Genomic DNA, 19,526 nt, shown 5'->3' with positions numbered 1-19,526 from the left:
TTAAAGGTGACCAGTTGGCACCTCCATTGCCCTCCTAGTTTGGTCTGGGAACCTTAGTTATATCTCCGGCTATCAGTTATTAAAGAGCAGTTTGGATCTAACCAGCATCTCTTTAAACAGGCTCCTGTTCACTCTTTATATATTTGGGTGTTTTCACTCCGGATATAAGTTTGAACGCTCAACTGCCCTCCATAGTTTAACTCCAGTTAAAAATAGCTGGCAGGGGGTTGGGGCTTTTATATAATTATTGTGTGGACCCTTATAATAATGGAGCATCTACACTCTAGGTCCTTTAGCTGGTATGTTCTTCTTTTGCAGCAGCGGCTCCTCCGACTTTAGTAGATTTTAGGAGGCTACCGCTGACTGTGTTATGCAAAATTTTTTTATAGCATCAGATTTTAGGTGATCACAATGTGCGCCATTATCTCATGTAGCGGCGAGTTCTCCAGCTAGATGAGAGGAAACTACCGCCGACCGGTTTTAGAGACTCTTCTCTAGCAGTGATATTTTTGGTGATTGCAATGCGTGCCATTTTCACAGACTGAACAGTTCATTTTGTTTTCCCCATGTAGGAGGCTTATAGCTCTACAGTCAGTGAAAAGAATAAAATGGCCGGCATTGTGATTTGCAATTCTGTCTGTACCTTTACCTCAGAACGGTTGGTGCGCGCCATTTTATTGATTAAGAGCCTCTGAGAGAGCACCAAGCCACTAGCAGGTTTCTTAAATACATATGCACTTCATATTGTGATTGTTTCTCCTGGGGAGTTTTATATGATTATAATAGCTCTGAATGTGCGTGCTCTGAAGCCTGAGTTTAACTTTACCCTACAGTCAGAATCTGACTTATGATATAAGTCTGGTATGTAGTATAATTTTTTTTTTATACTTCTCATATACCTGACAGTTGCCGGCAGCTTCTTTTGTTTCCTGTTATGTCTTTGACAGGCATTCTCAGATAAATAGATCCATTTAATCTATATCTGTATATTTGTATATTGCCTTGTCAGTGCATGGTATCATGGGGTGAAACTGTATTTCTATGTTCTGGCAGTTCCTCATATCGTGTTATTTTCTATGTATGATTCTAATTCTCTTATTTTATTATGTAATAAAATCACACAGTTGCATGGTTTTCTCTTCTCTTATCTGGAGATTCCATGGTGTTTGCTGCCATCTAGTGGCGATTAATTAAAATGCTCCATGGAATATGTTAAGAAATTCCATTTGTGATATTAGGGGTGTAATACAGTAATTCTTCTGTGTGTACCGTGGAATGTGTTCTGGTTCAAGGAGATTTTTTCATTCTCTTTCCTACATATTTTCAAATCAGATATTTACTAAATATGGGTCCCATATTTTAATTCCTCTCTTTTGGCAGTGGTCAGATTTCAGGGGATAGAGGTGGTGCCATACCTGGACGACATCTTGGTTCAGGCGCCATCTTTTCATTTAGCAAAACTACACACAGAATCTCTGTTGTCTATTTTTTGTTCCCACGGGTATAAAGTAAATCTGGAAAAGAATTCCCTGGTGCTTGTTCTATATGAGACCTCTACAGTAATGCATGCTCAGACAATGGAACGGAGACCACTCAGATCTCCTTGAGGATAGTTTTAGACCCCCTAACAAACTCTCTATCCTGGTGGATTTCTCAGGACCATCTTTCTCAGGGAACATATTTTCTGAGATCCTGGGTGATTGTGACTACAGATGTCAGGCTAGGGAGAAGTTTGGGCTTCTTTAAAGGCTCATGGTCTTTGGACTCAAAGTGTCTTCTCTCCTTAGCTATAAAGGAGGTGACTTGCATTCTTCAGTGGGCCAAGTCTCACGATTGTCTTCTCTCTGCCATCCACATCCCAGGGGGGGACAACTGGGAAGAGGATTTTCTGAGTACGCAGACCTTTCACCCCAGGGAGTGGTCTCTCCATCCGGAGGTGTTCTCAATGATAACCCTCAGATGGGGGTTCCAGAGTTGGATCTGATGGCGTCTCGTCTAAACGCCAAGGTACGGGTCAAGATCAAGAGGATCCACAAGCAGCTCTGATCAACGCTTTGGCGGTTCCTTGGGACTACGGTCTTGCATAGCTGTTTGATACGATCAATAACTTGAGGAAGCAGAGCAAACAGGAGAGGGCGTCGATTCTAATAGCTCCTGTCTGGCCTAGCAGGATCTGGTTTCGCAGATCTGGTGAAGATGTCATCTCTTCCCCCTTGGAGGTTGCCTTTGAGAAAGGACCTTCTACTTCAGGGTCCTTTCCTCCACCCAAATCTAGATTCTCTAAAGCTGACTGCTTGGAGATTAAACACCTAGTCTTAGCTAAGCGTGGTTTTTCTGAGAAGGTCATTAATACCATGCTTCAGGCTCGTAAACCTGTTTCTCGCAAGATTTACCATAAGGTATGGCGTAAATACCTTTTTATTGGTGCAATTCAAAGGGTTTCTCTTGGAGTCGGGTGAGGGTTCCCTGCATTTTGTTTTTTCTTCAGGATGGCCTGGAGAAAGGTTTGTCAGTCAGTACTCTGAAGAGTCAGATCTTTGCACTGTCCTTTTACACAAACGTCTGGCAGATCTGCTAGGTGTTCAGTCTTTTGTGCAGGTCTTGGTCAGAATCAGGCCTGTGTTTAAATCTGTTGCTCCTCCTTGGAGCCTTAATCTTGTTCTTAAAGTTCTGCAGAAGGCTCTGTTTGAGCCTATACATGCAGTTGTTATCTGGGAAAGTTTTGTTTCTCCTTGCTATTTCTTCTGCTCGCAGAGTTTCTGATCTTTCGGCTCTGCAATGTGATTCCCCTTATCTTATTTTTCATGTGGCTAAGGTGGTCCTTCGTACTAAGTTGGAATTTCTTCCAAAGGTAGTATCTGATTGCAATATCAATCAGGAAATTGTTGTTCCTTCATTTTGTCTTAATCCTTCTTCTCAGAAGGAATGCCTGTTGCATAACTTGGATGTTGTGCATACTCTAAAATTTAATCTTCAAGCAACTAAAGATTTTCAGCAATCTACCTCCCTATTGATGTTTTCTCAGGTAAGCGTCAGAGGTAAGGGTCTGAAGGCCACCTCTACTCTTTGTCTGGTTGAGAAGTGTTATCCGGTTAGCATATGAGACAGCTGGACAACAGCCTCCAGAGAGAATTACAGCTCTCCACTAGGGCTGTCTCTTCTTCCTGGGCCTTCAAAAATGAAGCATATGTGGAACAAATCTGCAAGGCGGCCACTTGGTCCTCATTGCAACCTTTTTCCAAATTCTACAAATTGGATACTTTTGCCTCGGCTGAGGCTTCCTTTGGGAGAAAAGTTCTTCAAACGGTGGTGCCTTATGTTTAGGTCCGCCTGTCTTGTTCTGCCTCCCTTCCATTCTGTGTCCTCTAGCTTGGGTATTGGTTTCCACTAGTAATTGGAATGGATTTGTGGATTCTCCATGCCATTGGAAAGAAAACAAAATGTATGCTTTCCTGATAAATTTCTCTTTCCTGGCATGGAGAGTCCACGACCCCCCCTTAATTTGTGTTAAAGGGACAGTCAAGTCCAAAATAAACATTCATGATTCAGATAGGGCATGACATTTCATACAACTTTCCAATTTACTTTTATCACCAACTTTGCTTTGTTCTCTTGGTATTCTTAGTGTAAGGATTCCAGTCCTGCTTTTGCCTCAACTCACCTTCCTCACCTGTACTTAAGGCATCACCACGCCCCCAAACAAGTGCTTAGTTGTTGAGTATTGTTTGCTAAAACCAGTGCTCTGTTTCTTATAAGCTACATTCATATCAAGAGAAGATTTACTTTTACTACTTCAACATTTGGATTATAAATACCAGCTGCAGTTTGGTCTCATTAAGGACTGATAACAACTAGTCTCATTTCATACTGAAGTTTACTATTCCAAGAAGTATTACTTTATTTCAACTCTACATCTCTACAGGAATTGCTACTTAATTTCCAACAGAAGGATTCTACTTACTACCGCTACGGTATTTGTATCAATTCCAATTTACCTTGGAAGCCTAAACTAACGGCTAATTTCAAATGTCATGTTTTCTCTTGAACATTTCTAAACTGACTTTGTCTCTGAAATATTACTAACATTTGCAACGTATGTTTCATGATAATGTTATAAACTTTCTTTGATTCATTCCCATACCGGACAGTAACGGACTTTCTGTGATGTCACACAGCTTCACATATCTCAGCGTGTCAGACAGCTCCTCGCAACTCAGTGTGTCTCACAGCTCTCAATACACTCACTGGTCTGTGTTCAGATATCCACGCTGCAAACATTATTCAGTGAGCTGTGTCTCGCAGCAGGTCACGCCCCTGTCAGCACCTGCAGTCTGTGTGTCTCATATCTCTCACGCTTCAGTGCTTAATATAATGAACTCTATCTCTCTTATATGGGCTTGAGCTATACTAATAACAAAAGTTGTTATTAATACTAATACTTATTTTCAGTCTCTTATTACTTATATGGTATAACAATAATATATAACCATATAAAGTCTTACTGCATTTCCTTATAAAAATCACTCTGAGTAAATACAGTCTATGCTGATATAATAGCCTGTACTCCAGTTGTGAAACAAATATAATTTATTTAAACTCTGCAGTTGTGATTCAAATAAGCAAGGAACCTGATACTTAGTTGAACGCTAAACCAAGGAAGTTCATATGCTAATTTTAGACCTTGAAGGCCGCCATTAATCTGAATGCATTTTGACTTTTTCACCACTAGAGGGTGTTAGTTCATGTGTTTCATATAGATATCATTGAGCTCACGCACTTGAAGTTATCTAGGAGTGAGCACTGATTGGCTAAAATGCAAGTCTGTCAAAAGAACTGAAATAAGGGGGCAGTTTGCAGAGGGTTAGATACAAGGTAATCACAGAGGTAAAAAGTATATTAATATAACTGTGTTGGTTATGCAAAACTGGGGAATGGGTAATAAAGGGATTAAATTCAGGTGTTGACTGTCCCTTTAAGACTGCCTTTTTTTGTATAAACCTCAGGCACCTTTTATACCCTTGTGTCATCTTCTTTTTCCATTTTCCTTCGGCCGAATGACTGGGGATTATGGGTAATGGGGAGTGACATTTTAACAGCTCTGCTTGGGTGTTCTTTGCCTCCTGCTGGCCAGGAGTTGAATTCCCACTAGTAATTGGAATAGATTTGTGGACTCTCCATGCCAGGAAAGAAAGAAATATCAGGTAAGCATACATTTTGTTTTTGTGCACATTTAAACATGTCAGCATGTGAAGCAAAATCATTGTTCAGTTCTAATTATTATTATTACTTTTATACAGTATGAACCTTTTTATTTGATGATGGAAATGCATGAAATATCTGTCACATGCATTTGTCACGTAACTTTTTCGTAAAGTATTTATCTTACCACACATCCCACAGAAAGAAATAGTTTTTTTTTTCTTAAAAAACAATATGTTTTTCACCATGGAGAACCTACAGTATGTAGTCAATGGTACAAAAGTGCTTTATTGCCATTACAATACTTATGTTTAAATAGACACGCCAGATGTTGCAAAATCAGTCTTGTGCCACAATTTGCTTTTGCTATAAATGTTACTTAATTTACTTATTTAGTATTTTAAATACATTTGTGCACATTTGGCAATACATTTGTTCCTTGCTGTTTAGTAAAGAACTCTGAGTATCTGCAGCAAGCTGCATTAGAGGAATATGGACCTGACCTTCATGTTGCTTTGAGAAGTCGTAGAGATGAACTGTCTTACCTCAGAAGTCTTACAGAGCTCCTTTTCCCCTTTATTTTGCCACCCAAAGCAACAGATAGCAGGTAAAGTATGTTATGATAATGACTTTAGTTAAAGGACCACTCAATACAATAAAATTGCATAATTAATAAGAAGACAAGGTAATTACACCTCTGAATTTTAAATAAGCAGTAGATTTTTTTTTCTTCCCATTATCTGCTTAGTATTCATCAATCCCATACCAAAATTCTGTCACAATATTATTTCATATCTGACAAAAAATTGTCAGTAGTTTTTGCCAAATGCTTCCCGGTTGTATATATTAACCTTCACCTTTTTTCTTATACTTCCTTACTTATAACTTGAGATGAATTATCTGGTGTCCCCTATTTTTTTTGTATTTTCTTTTTAAAAATATAATTACTTAAAAAGTTATTTGGCTACACTTGTTTCAACATCTTACAAGTGTCCTTTTCAAAGCCGTAAAACACTAGGAAATGGTCTTTCTCTACATCTGTGCAAGCAACACTGATTCCAAAACGTTCCCCAATAAAGGGGACACGATCAGACTCAGTTTGCAGAGAGTGCAGTTGGACTTATTTGTCTCTGCATACCTTAGATGCAGATCTATCATCTAAACGTTTTACAGCACATTACCTCCAAATATATACTAATGAAAGATGAGATTTCCTTCTTTCAAATTAGGTAGTGGATATCCCTCTTGCTATGCAATGATAACTGTAGAAATAGCAAACCCCTTTATATTAGGTGACTAAGATTCAGGCTGTAAAATTAAAACTTATCTTCCACCATCATGAACCCCTAATTTGAAAAAGCAGTTCCAACTTTTTCAGATGAGGGACTAAAAGTCTTATTTGCTATAATGTGGTAACCTTGGTGATGGGTTGTCTGATAGGAAAATAAGACTTTGTGACATAATCAGTGAGGAAGGGGGAGCATTTATCTCACCCCAGCAATAAACAATCCTATGTCCCTGTGTCCGCAAGGAATTGTTACAAAAATGAAAACTAGCTCACATTAGTCTTATTTTTGTGGGCGCTAGGGATCACCAACTTTATCTCACCAAAAAAGTAATAAGATCACTCACTTGATAGAAAAGCTTCTTACCAGTTATAAAGTGTCTCCACAAAAAAAATTCCACGCTGGTGGGGGCATATTAACATTTTCAGTTATTTGTAAATGTTGCTTAAGCTATGCAAAGCACACATTGATTTCGTAACTGAATATACATTGATTTGAAAATTAATATAGCAGACACTGAAAAAAATATTAATATTAGCTGATTTCTCTTGTTAAGTGTATCCAGTCCACGGATCATCCATTACTTGTGGGATATTCTCCTTCCCAACAGGAAGTTGCAAGAGGATCACCCACAGCAGAGCTGCTATATAGCTCCTCCCCTAACTGTCATATCCAGTCATTCTCTTGCAAGCCTCAACCAAGATGGAGGTCGTAAGAGGAGTGTGGTGTTTTATACTTAGTTTATTCTTCAATCAAAAGTTTGTTATTTTTAAATGGTGCCGGAGTGTACTGTTTATCTCAGGCAGTATTTAGAAGAAGAATCTGCCTGCGTTTTCTATGATCTTAGCAGAAGTAACTAAGATCCATGGCTGTTCTCACATATTCTGAGGAGTGAGGTAACTTCAGAGAGGGAATGGCGTGCAGGTTTTCCTGCAATAAGGTATGTGCAGTTAATATTTTTCTAGGGATGGAATTTGCTAGAAAATGCTGCTGATACCGAACTAATGTAAGTAAAGCCTTAAATGCAGTTATAGCGACTGGTATCAGGCTTATTAATAGAGATACATACTCTTATAAAAGTGTATTTTAAAACGTTTGCTGGCATGTTTAATCGTTTTTTATATGGTGATAAAACTTATTGGGGCCTAGTTTTTTTCCACATGGCTGGCTTGAATTCTGCCTAGTAACAGTTTCCTTAGGCTTTCCACTGTTGCAATATGAGTGGGAAGGGCCTATTTTAGTGTTTTTCTGTGCAGTTAAAAATACTGACAGAGACATTCAGCTTCTTCCTGCATGATCCAGGACATCTCTGGAGGGCTCAAAAGGCTTCAAAGTCGTTTTTGAGGGAGGTAAAAAGCCACAGTAGAGCTGTGGCAGTTGTTGTGACTGTTTGAAAAAACAAACAACAAACAAAACAAACGTTTTTGTCTTTTATTATTCAGTTTTGGGTATTAAGGGGTTAATCATCCATTTGCAAGTGGGTGCAATGCTCTGCTAACTTGTTACATACACTGTAAAAATGTTGTTAGTGTAACTGCCTTTTTTCACTGTTATTTCAAATTTTGACAAAATTTGTGTTTCTTAAAGGTGCAGTAACGTTTTTTATATTGCTTGTAAACTTGTTTAAAGTGTTTTCCAAGCTTGCTAGTCTCATTGCTAGTCTGTTTAAACATGTCTGACACAGAGGAAACTACTTGTTCATTATGTTTGAAAGCCATGGTGGAGCCCCATAGGAGAATGTGTACTAAATGTATTGATTTCACCTTAAACAGTAAAGATCAGTCTTTAACTATAAAAGAAATATCACCAGAAGATTCTGACGAGGGGGAAGTTATGCCGACTAACTCTCCCCACGTGTCAGACCCTTCGCCTCCCGCTCAGGGGATGCACGCTAATATGGCACCAATTACATCAGGGACGCCCATAGCGATTACCTTGCAGGACATGGCTGCAATCATGAATAATACCCTGTCAGAGGTATTATCCAGGTTGCCTGAATTAAGAGGCAAGCGCGATTGCTCTGGGGTTAGGAGAAATACAGAGCGCGCAGATGCTATAAGGGCCATGTCTGATACTGCGCCACAATATGCAGATCATGAGGACGGAGAGCTTCAGTCTGTGGGTGACATCTCTGATTCGGGGAAACCTGATTCAGAGATTTCTAATTTTAAATTAAAGCTTGAGAACCTCTGTGTGTTGCTTGGGGAGGTATTAGCTGCTCTGAATGACTGTAACACAGTTGCAGTACCAGAGAAATTGTGTAGGCTGGATAAATACTATTCGGTACCGGTGTGTACTGATGTTTTTCCTATACCTAAAAGGCTTACAGAAATTATTAGCAAGGAGTGGGATAGACCGGGGGTGCCTTTTTCCCCACCTCCTATATTTAGAAAAATGTTTCCAATAGACGCCACTACACGGGACTTATGGCAGAGGGAGCAGTTTCTACTTTAGCAAAGCGTACTACTATCCCGGTTGAGGACAGTTGTGCTTTTTCAGATCCAATGGATAAAAAATTGGAGGGTTACCTTAAGAAAATGTTTATTCAACAAGGTTTTATTTTACAGCCCCTTGCATGCATTGCGCCTGTCACGGCCGCGGCGGCATTCTGGTTTGAGGCCCTGGAAGAGGCCATCCATACAGCTCCATTGACTGAAATTATTCACAAGCTTAGAACACTTAAGCTAGCTAACTCATTTGTTTCTGATGCCATTGTTCATTTGACTAAACTAACGGCTAAGAATTCCGGATTCGCCATCCAAGCGCGTAGGGCGCTATGGTTTAAATCCTGGTCAGCTGACGTGACTTTGAAGTCTAAATTACTCAACATTCCTTTCAAGGGGCAGACCTTATTCGGGCCTGGTTTGAAGGAAATTATTGCTGACATTACTGGAGGTAAGGGTCACACACTTCCTCAGGACAGGGCCAAAGCAAAGGCCAAACAGTCTAATTTTCGTGCCTTTCGAAATTTCAAGGCAGGTGCAGCATCAACTTCCTCCACTTCAAAACAAGAGGGAACTTTTGCTCAATCTAAGCAGGCCTGGAAATCTAACCAGTCCTGGAACAAAGGCAAGCAGGCCAGAAAGCCTGCTGCTGCCTCTAAGACAGCATGAAGGAACGGCCCCCTATCCGGCGATGGATCTAGTAGGGGGCAGACTTTCTCTCTTCGCCCAGGCGTGGGCAAGAGATGTTCAGGATCCCTTGGCGTTGGAGATCATATCTCAGGGATATCTTCTGGACTTCAAAGCTTCCCCTCCACAAGGGAGATTTCATCTTTCAAGGCTATCTGCAAATAAGATAAAGAAAGAGGCATTCCTACGCTGTGTGCAAGACCTCCTAGTTATGGGAGTGATCCATCCAGTTCCGCGGACGGAACAAGGACAGGGTTTTTATTCAAATCTGTTTGTGGTTCCCAAAAAAGAGGGAACCTTCAGACCAATTTTGGATCTAAAGATCTTAAACAAATTCCTCAGAGTTCCATCTTTCAAAATGGAAACTATTCGGACCATCCTACCCATGATCCAAGAAGATCAGTACATGACCACAGTGGACTTAAAGGATGCCTACCTTCACATACCGATTCACAAAGATCATCATCGGTTTCTACGGTTTGCCTTTCTAGACAGGCATTACCAATTTGTAGCTCTTCCCTTCGGGTTGGCTACAGCTCAGAGAATCTTTACAAAGGTTCTGGGCTCACTTCTGGCGGTTCTAAGACCGCGAGGCATAGCGGTGGCTCCGTATCTAGACGACATCCTGATACAGGCGTCAAGCTTTCAAGTTGCCAGGTCTCATACAGAGATAGTTCTGGCATTTCTGAGGTCGCACGGGTGGAAAGTGAACGAGGAAAAGAGTTCTCTATCCCCACTCACAAGAGTCTCCTTCTTAGGGACTCTTATAGATTCTGTAGAAATGAAAATTTACCTGACGGAGTCCAGGTTATCAAAACTTCTAAATGCTTGCTGTGTTCTTCACTCCATTCCGCGCCCTTCGGTAGCTCAGTGTATGGAGGTAATCGGCTTAATGGTAGCGGCAATGGACATAGTGCCATTTGCGCGCCTTCATCTCAGACCGCTGCAATTATGCATGCTGAGTCAGTGGAATGGGGATTACACAGATTTGTCCCCTCTGCTAAATCTGGATCAAGAGACCAGAGATTCTCTTCTCTGGTGGTTGTTTCGGGTACACCTGTCCAAGGGTATGACCTTTCGCAGGCCAGATTGGACAATTGTAACAACAGATGCCAGCCTTCTAGGTTGGGGTGCAGTCTGGAATTCCCTGAAGGCACAGGGATCGTGGACTCAGGAGGAGAAACTCCTTCCAATAAATATTCTGGAGTTAAGAGCGATATTCAATGCTCTTCTGGCTTGGCCTCAGTTAGCAACACTGAGGTTCATCAGATTTCAGTCGGACAACATCACGACTGTGGCTTACATCAACCATCAAGGGGGAACCAGGAGTTCCCTAGCGATGTTAGAAGTCTCAAAAATTATTCGCTGGGCAGAGTACCACTCTTGCCACCTGTCAGCAATCCATATCCCAGGCGTGGAGAACTGGGAGGCGGATTTTCTAAGTCGTCAGACTTTCCATCCGGGGGAGTGGGAAATCTACCACAAGATATGGAGTAAATATCTTTATTGGTGTGAATCCAAGACTTACTCATGGAGTAAAGTTAGGATTCCTAGAATATTGTCTTTTCTCCAAGAGGGCTTGGACAAAGGATTATCAGCTAGTTCCTTAAAGGGACAGATTTCTGCTCTGTCTATTCTTTTGCACAAGCGTCTGGCAGAGGTTCCAGACGTCCAGGCATTTTGCCAGGCTTTGGTTAGATTTAAGCCTGTGTTTAAACCTGTTGCTCCCCCGTGGAGCTTAAACTTGGTTCTTAAGGTTCTTCAAGGAGTTCCGTTTGAACCCCTTCATTCCATTGATATTAAACTTTTATCTTGGAAAGTTCTGTTTTTGATGGCTATTTCCTCGGCTCGGAGAGTCTCTGAGCTATCTGCCTTACAATGTGATTCTCCCTATCTGATTTTTCATGCAGATAAGGTAGTTCTGCGTACCAAACCTGGGTTTTTACCTAAGGTGGTTTCTAACAAGAATATCAATCAAGAGATTGTTGTTCCATCGTTGTGCCCTAATCCTTCTTCAAAGAAGGAACGTCTTTTACATAATCTGGACGTAGTCCGTGCCTTGAAGTTTTACTTACAAGCTACTAAGGATTTTCGTCAAACATCTTTCCTGTTTGTCGTTTACTCTGGACAGAGGAGAGGTCAAAAAGCTTCGGCAACCTCTCTTTCCTTTTGGCTTCGGAGCGTAATAAGCCTAGCCTATGAGACTGCTGGACAGCAGCCCCCTGAAAGGATTACAGCTCATTCTACTAGAGCTGTGCCTTCCACCTGGGCCTTCAAAAATGAGGCCTCTGTTGAACAGATTTGCAAGGCTGCGACTTGGTCTTTGCTTCACACTTTTTCATAATTTTACAAATTTGATACTTTTGCTTCTTCGGAGGCTGTGTTTGGGAGAAAGGTTCTTCAGGCAGTGGTTCCTTCCGCTTAATCCTGCCTTGTCCCTCCCATCATCCGTGTACTTTAGCTTTGGTATTGGTATCCCACAAGTAATGGATGATCCGTGGACTGGATACACTTAACAAGAGAAAACATAATTTATGCTTACCTGATAAATTTATTTCTCTTGTAGTGTATCCAGTCCACGGCCCGCCCTGTCCTTTTTAAGGCAGGTCTAAATTTTAATTAAACTACAGTCACCACTGCACCCTATGGTTTCTCCTTTCTCTGTTTGTTTTCGGTCGAATGACTGGATATGACAGTTAGGGGAGGAGCTATATAGCAGCTCTGCTGTGGGTGATCCTCTTGCAACTTCCTGTTGGGAAGGAGAATATCCCACAAGTAATGGATGATCCGTGGACTGGATACACTACAAGAGAAATAAATTTATCAGGTAAGCATAAATTATGTTTTTAGCCTTAGTTTTTGTTAGGAGGCCAGTAAAATCAACCGAGTACTGTGCTCATTAAATAGGTCCTGTGGAGAACATTTCTAATTCTTATAAGTTTCTTGTGATTGCTGTAGTTTTAAAGAATGGTAGTAACCTCTACTCATTTTTGGATTATCCCTATAATACGTGTAAAACTAAGTTGTTAAGGGATCTAGGGTAGAATAATCCCTTGACAAAGTAATATTTTCTAGAAAACCAGTTATAAAAAAAATAAATAAATCCTGTTCTAAAATTGAGGCAAAAATTAGAGGGAGGTGAGGTATTTAGAGCAAGATTATATGTGGAGCGCAAACATTTGCACACTAGCGATATCGCTCATGTTACAAGGTGAAAGTAAACACTATTGCTTGAGGGCACTTTAAGTTAAGGCTCGTCGGGTTAGCTTGTCCTCAGAGCTGTGGTTAACTGTTTCCATAACAAAATTGTCACAAAGCACATCAAAAATACACTGTACAATACAGTTAAACTCATGATAACACTATCTAATAAAAATTATTTAAATAAATATTGCACAAAAAGTTATAAGGGTTCAAAGATATGAGATTTCAGGTGTTAAAGCCCTTTGTCTGCATTTTTTTTTTACGCAGACAGACAGACAGATAATATACATGTTTAAAGATGGATGTGTGTGTATATGTATAAATATATGTATAAAAATATATATATATATATATATATATATATATAAATATATGTATAAAAATATATATATATATATATATATATATATATATATATATATACTTCCAAGAAACGAAGTAGACAGTTCGAAATAAAATCCAAAATTCTTTTATTGATATGCGTTAAAACATAGGAAGGAAGCCAAAGAAATTAGGAGAGCACAGCACAACCTGGCTTACGCGTTTCGGCTTTCGCCGTAATCATAGCCAATAGTGCTGTGATCAACCTATCACCTTTAAAAACGCTAAGAAGCAACCTTACTGGTTGCTGTTAATTACAGACGCTGTACCTAATTTAAAATAGAGTGACCAGAACTACGTGTGAACAAGGAACTCCGGAAACAAAAGATATATAATAAACAATACTGACTAAGCACAGTAGCGGTTTCAAAATAACAATACATGGATAAAAGATATAAATGAAACAAGAGATGTTTACCAACACTAGATGACAAAAGCAGCGGAAAAACAATGTTATAACATACTAGTGCAGGTACATTAAAGGCAGTTCAAACATGTAAATATACATCTAAAAATGTCTTTAAACCACAAATGTTTTTTGTGTGCCAAGAAAATTCTAACATAAAGATATATACAACCTAGCACTTAAATAGTCCCCAAAGGTTAGTATGACCATATCAAGCTTTGTATCATTTCCCCACAATGGTGAGAGCATATGAGACAACGTAACAACCGTATTACAAAGCAATGATGGTCCACACTAAGTATTAGAGACAAACAGAATGTGGTTGAACAAAAACATAGTAAAACGTATATTTGAAAGCAGTGGGATATATAAAGTATATGCTCATTTAGAAGTCCCTCTAACATCTGATATGAAATAATAGTCTAAGGACAGTTGTTAAACGTACCAAAGAATTAATATGAAAATATATATAATTTAGCACTCAAAAGTCCATAAACAGATGGGACCATAATGTGTCTTACTAACTCAGCATAGTGATGTAAATGAAGATGTAGAGAAACCTCAGGGGCACTGCATCTCATTCCCAAAAATTAATAAGGTCATATTTAGAATTTATACATTTCGGTATGCGAGTGCCCAACCCGAAGATCCAATACATCTCCCTTTTTGCCAGAATTTGGTCTAGATTACATCCCCTCTTGGGAGCAGTTATTTTTTCAATTGCATGCCATCTGAAGGAGTGCATACTGCTGTTATGTTTAACAGCAAAATGTTGCACAAGAGGAGTAGAAGATTTACCCCAAGAAATGGTTGACAAATGTTCCCTAATACGGGAGTTGACATCCCTACTCGTGAGCCCTACGTACTGTAAATTACAAATAGTACATTTAATAAGATAAATAAGATAAGGTACAATTAAGACAAGATTTTATGTCAAAAACCTCTCCAGTTGTGGATCGAAAAGAACTGGTAACATAGTCACAGGGCTTACAACGACTGTGACCACACCTGAACATACCAACATGTGTAAGCCACAAGCTCGAAGGAGCTGTGTTGGATCTGAGTTGTGTAGGTGAGAGGGTAGAACCTAATGTACGGCACTTCCTATATGAGCACTTAATACCTTTGCCTACGGTGTCAACAAGTGCATCATCTGCTACAAGTAAAGAAAAATGTTTCTTAATAATAGCACAAATTTGAGGGTATTGTGTGCTGTATTCTGTAACAAAGTGTAAGCCCTGAAATTTTGTTAGTTTGTTCTTGTCTTTTAGACTTGCATCTGACAGAAGTTTTCTCCTCTCCATTTTGTCAACCTGTTTTCTGGCTCTATTAACCTCTCTTTTAGGATATTTCCTTGAATATAATCTTTCTTCTAATATGTCAGCCTCTCTCATATAAACATTTAGTTCACTGCAGTTACGTTTAAGTCGTATAAACTGGCCCTTGGCCACTGCAAATGTAACATGATCCGGATGACAAGAGGCTGCATGAAGAAGAGTATTCCCTGTTATGGGTTTGCGGTAAACCTTTGAAATAATCTTGCCTTCTGAACTTCCCACTAGATTTAAATCTAAAAAATTTATTGAGTGGGAGTCAGTTTCAAAAGTGAACCGCAGGCCCATATCGTTAGTGTTCACATAGTCAATGAAAGGCTGAATGAGCTCCACTGGACCTAACCAAATTAGCAAAAGATAGTCTATAAACCTCTTGAACAATCTAATGTAAGATTTGAAGGGATTTCCTCCCCCAAAGATGTGCACCATCTCCCACCAGCCAAGACATAGGTTGGCGTATGATGTGGCAAACTTGGCTCTGCCACATCTTTGGAGGAAGAAATCTCCCTCAAATCTGAAGTAATTGTGTGTAAGTACAAATTTGGCCACCTTTACAATAAACTGCTGAAATGCATCTGTATAGTCAGTGAAATATTATAGGAAAAAGGTCAGTGCTTTTAAGGCCCATGTCGTGGGATATTGATGAGTAGAGGGACACAGCATCAATTGTGAGCCAAATGTAACTACTCTCCCATTGAACTTGTTCAACTATATTCAAAACATGTTTAGTGTCACGAATATAAGTAACTAGTGAGGAAACCAAGGGTTGCAATAAGGAATCAAGCCATTCTGAAGTGTGTTCAAGCAAAGAATCAATACCACTGATAATAGGTCGCCTTTGTACATTAGTGGTTGTTTTATGTACTTTGGGTAGGTGGTGGAACCAGGGAGTTTTAGGAAATTCAACATCCAGATAAGCAACAGTTTGAGAATCAAAGAAACCCTGGTCCAGACCATCATCCAACAGCTGTCTTAATTCCAACCTGAACATATTTGTGGGATCCCCTTTAAGCTTGGAATAATCATTGGTATTAGAAAGCTGTCTCAAAGCCTCACTTACATACATAGAATGGTCCATGACTACTACTGTACCACCCTTATCAGCGGGGCATATGACCAAGTCCCTGTTTTGTTCAAGTGAAAATAGTGCTTCTTTTTGCCCTCTAGTAAGGTAAAATTTTGGTTTGAAAGTGCCAGATTTTATGGAGTCATTTAGGGCGACTAAATCTGATTCCACTCTATTGTGAAAAGTTTCTACAATATTGCCCCTGCTTTGAATCGGGTAAAACCTTGATTTATTTCTAAATGACTTGCCCTTAGCAACTACACCCCGCCCCTTTATGGTATCTGCCTCCAATAGCTGTAGAGCAACCACATCACATTCCCCAAAGGTAGTAAAATCTGATACTGTCATATCATGTAGTGTATCATGTACATGAGTGCCCTCTGTGTTGGATCCATTAAAGTGTTTTTTCAAGGTAATATTCCTCACTAGACGATTAACGTCTAATAGGGTTTGAAAGACATTAAAATTGGTTGTAGGGGCATAACCAAGACCTAAGCCAAGTATGTATTCCTGAGCCATGGTTAGAATTGTACTGGATATATTTAGGACATTTCTTACTTGTACTTGCTTTGTGGGCAATTGCCTCTTAGTTGATATCTCTCCTGAGTAAGTAACTTTGCTTGGTTTGTGCCTATTCCTGATCTATTGGAAAAACCTGTTCCAGTTCTACATTAGCTGCAGATTGCCCAATAGAATGGGAAGAGGTATGTGAGTGAGATGTTGCATTGTTCTCTAAATGCCCACTAATTGATGTCTTAGGTCTCACCACAATTTCTGTTTGTGACACTGACAAGCCCTCAGTGGCCCCAACTGGCCCCTGATTCGTAAGATGAACAATTTCTGCCCCTCTACTATCATCTGAGGAGTACTCAGTGTCACTTCCTGAAAGAGACACTTTTCTTATTATTAGTATCATTATTAGTGTTACCTCTACGTCTATGGTTTTTACCTTTCTTCTTATTTTTGTTATTGGCGCCTAGGTTAGTTTGAGAGCGCCTAAAATCATTACGTTTTTCCTGTTCCAAATATAAACAGAATTCGTAGCATAGTCTGTTTTATCTCTCATAAATTTGAGGTGTTTATTCTCCATAATTGCTGATTTACCTTGTGCAACTGATTGCTGTAATATAATATCATATTTGGCAAAATTGGATTCCAAACATCTCTTATTCAGTTCCACCTGTAAACCATCAATTTCTTTTTTGATATTGGCAAGATTTTGGGTCCTATATTTAATCAACATTACCATTAATCTAACAGAGCATTCAGTTAATATATCATTCCAGGCCATTATAAAATCTTTATCATCTACATCAATATCAAAGGTAGGAAATTTGTATATCCTTAAACCCCTAGGTATCATGCCTGCCTTAATATACTTGTCAAAAGTCCAAATGTCCCATTGAGCTTTTAGCTCTTTCATTAACAAATTCTCCATGTGATCAAACAATGTCCCCAAAGAAAGTGATCGTTTGTCCTCAGAGAATATTAAATCACAGTCCTGAGTATTATCACACCGTAACACAGCTGGCCTCAAAGAAAAAAACTTGTTGGCTTCTTGCTGTATACCTTCCATTATAAAGACACAGTTATTCCAAATAGTTCCCAGAGTGTTACCAGTAACACTCAATAGATAGTAAAGTAGAATAGAAACCTTTCTATTTTACTAAATATATATATACACACATATATAACACAGAAGGGGACTGGACTGGGTACACATCCCATGACCCTGCAACATGCTCAGCCTTGGGTGCTCAATGGCACTCGCAGGAAGCTGTGCTGTCCCTAGAGTCACATGCAGTTAACCCCAGGGTGCAAGGCCTATAGGGAAAATGACAAAACAAATTAATACAACACAGAGAAAGTCCAGCCCTCACAAGCTCTCAGCTATGATTAAAAGCAAAAATGGAAGCGTTAGTTACCACATCTGGCCAAATGGGACAAGCCCAGGTACATCAAGATCCCTTCAAAAACCCAGGTCCCTAAGCCAGCCAAACAATGCATGCTCTCAACTAAACAAACTGGGAACAAGTGAAGGGTGCACGGGCTTATGCAATTACCCTAGACATATACAAAACACAAAAGAGGATTGCACTCTCCGACTGGACTGGGTACCCATCCCATGACCCTACAGCATGCTCATGCTGTGCTGTCACCAGGGGTTAACATATATATATATATATATATATATATATATATATATATATATATATATATATATATATATATATATATATATATATATATATAATCAGTGACATTTTTCCATATATACACATAAGTAAACAAATATATATATATATATATATATAATATTATTATATATTTTTTTTTTTCGTAGAGCGGGTAATTGCACTCCTGTTTCCTTTGGCTTTAAACAGCCCTCCTTGCTCTGGGTGCACTTTAAGTATAGTCAGTAGAAAATAAGTCACTCACAGGTTCTTGCTTATTTATTTAACGTTTCGGGAATGACCCAGTTTTAAAAAATAAGCATGACAGTAAAACATAACACTCACCCCCTTATAACCCTGCACGGCAAACATTTGTGCGGCGCTCACACTGCCTCCCGGAAGTTACCCAACGTCACGTGACACTTACGTCACGCGGGTCGTCATGATAACCAGATGCTCAGACATGAGCGCCATGTGTACATGTTAAAAACAAAGAAAAATCATGCTGATAGGAGCCATAGTGTGAACGGTACTTTTGGATTGACAGAGATGTAGAGGTGGGCAGCTAATAGACCATCAAGGGGATACATGGTGCTGCGAGGCACAGCATGTAATAGTGGTATACAAGTTGGTCACATATGTCAAGATGAGCGTGATGAACAGTACATTATATAATCTATACCATTTATACAGTTCCTTACCAAATGCATCTGTTTTAAACTAAATATAATTTTAATAAAAAATTTAATAAATAATTACATAACGGCTAGATCGTATCATAGACATGACGAGCTTGTATACGGCCATCCCCCACCAGGAGGGAATAACAGCTACTAAAAGACAACTATTAAAATATCCCTACACCCTGTCAAAGCCATCTGTGAAATGTTGAGAATGCGTCTGGAGCTCAACTAGTTCCGTTCTGAACGGTCATTCTACCTCCAAATAGCAGGAACGACAATGAGGTCAAATATGGCCCCATCATATGCCAACCTGTTTATGGCAGAAATGGAGAATGGAGGTACACAACTATTCCAAGATCACAGAGTTCAGCTATTTAAAAGATATATAGACGACCTGTTCCTTTTATGGACGGGAACAGAGGAGGAATTACTCAAATGGTTAGAAGAATTGAATAAAGCACACCCCACAGTCAAATTCAAGATGACGCATGACAAGAATACAGTGGATTTCCTGGACATAAGGATCTTCAAACGAGGGGATACTCTACATACTGCCCTCTATAGCAAACCAACCAACAAGAACTCCATCTTATGTGCTTCCAGCTGTCACCCGCCCAGCTTGAAGAAGGCACTCCCAACATCCCAGTTCAAGAGAGTAGCCA

At 39.6% G+C, this 19,526-nt stretch overlaps 1 protein-coding gene across 2 annotated transcripts in view; it reads left to right on the top strand.

Annotated features, from left to right (window-relative positions):
- Positions 1–19,526, top strand: part of SNX14 (sorting nexin 14) — a 517,711-nt gene that overhangs the window by 46,889 nt on the left and 451,296 nt on the right. For both annotated transcript variants that reach the window (XM_053710493.1, XM_053710492.1), the window contains exon 8: positions 5,650–5,806. In XM_053710493.1, coding sequence (XP_053566468.1) covers positions 5,650–5,806 — 157 coding nt within the window. The remainder of the gene's footprint in view (positions 1–5,649; positions 5,807–19,526) is intronic.

Source organism: Bombina bombina, chromosome 4 (genome assembly GCF_027579735.1).
Source record: "Bombina bombina isolate aBomBom1 chromosome 4, aBomBom1.pri, whole genome shotgun sequence".
Lineage (NCBI taxonomy): Eukaryota > Metazoa > Chordata > Amphibia > Anura > Bombinatoridae > Bombina > Bombina bombina.
Note: the sequence above shows the minus strand (reverse complement) of the source record. Positions and strands in the feature narration are given on the sequence as shown.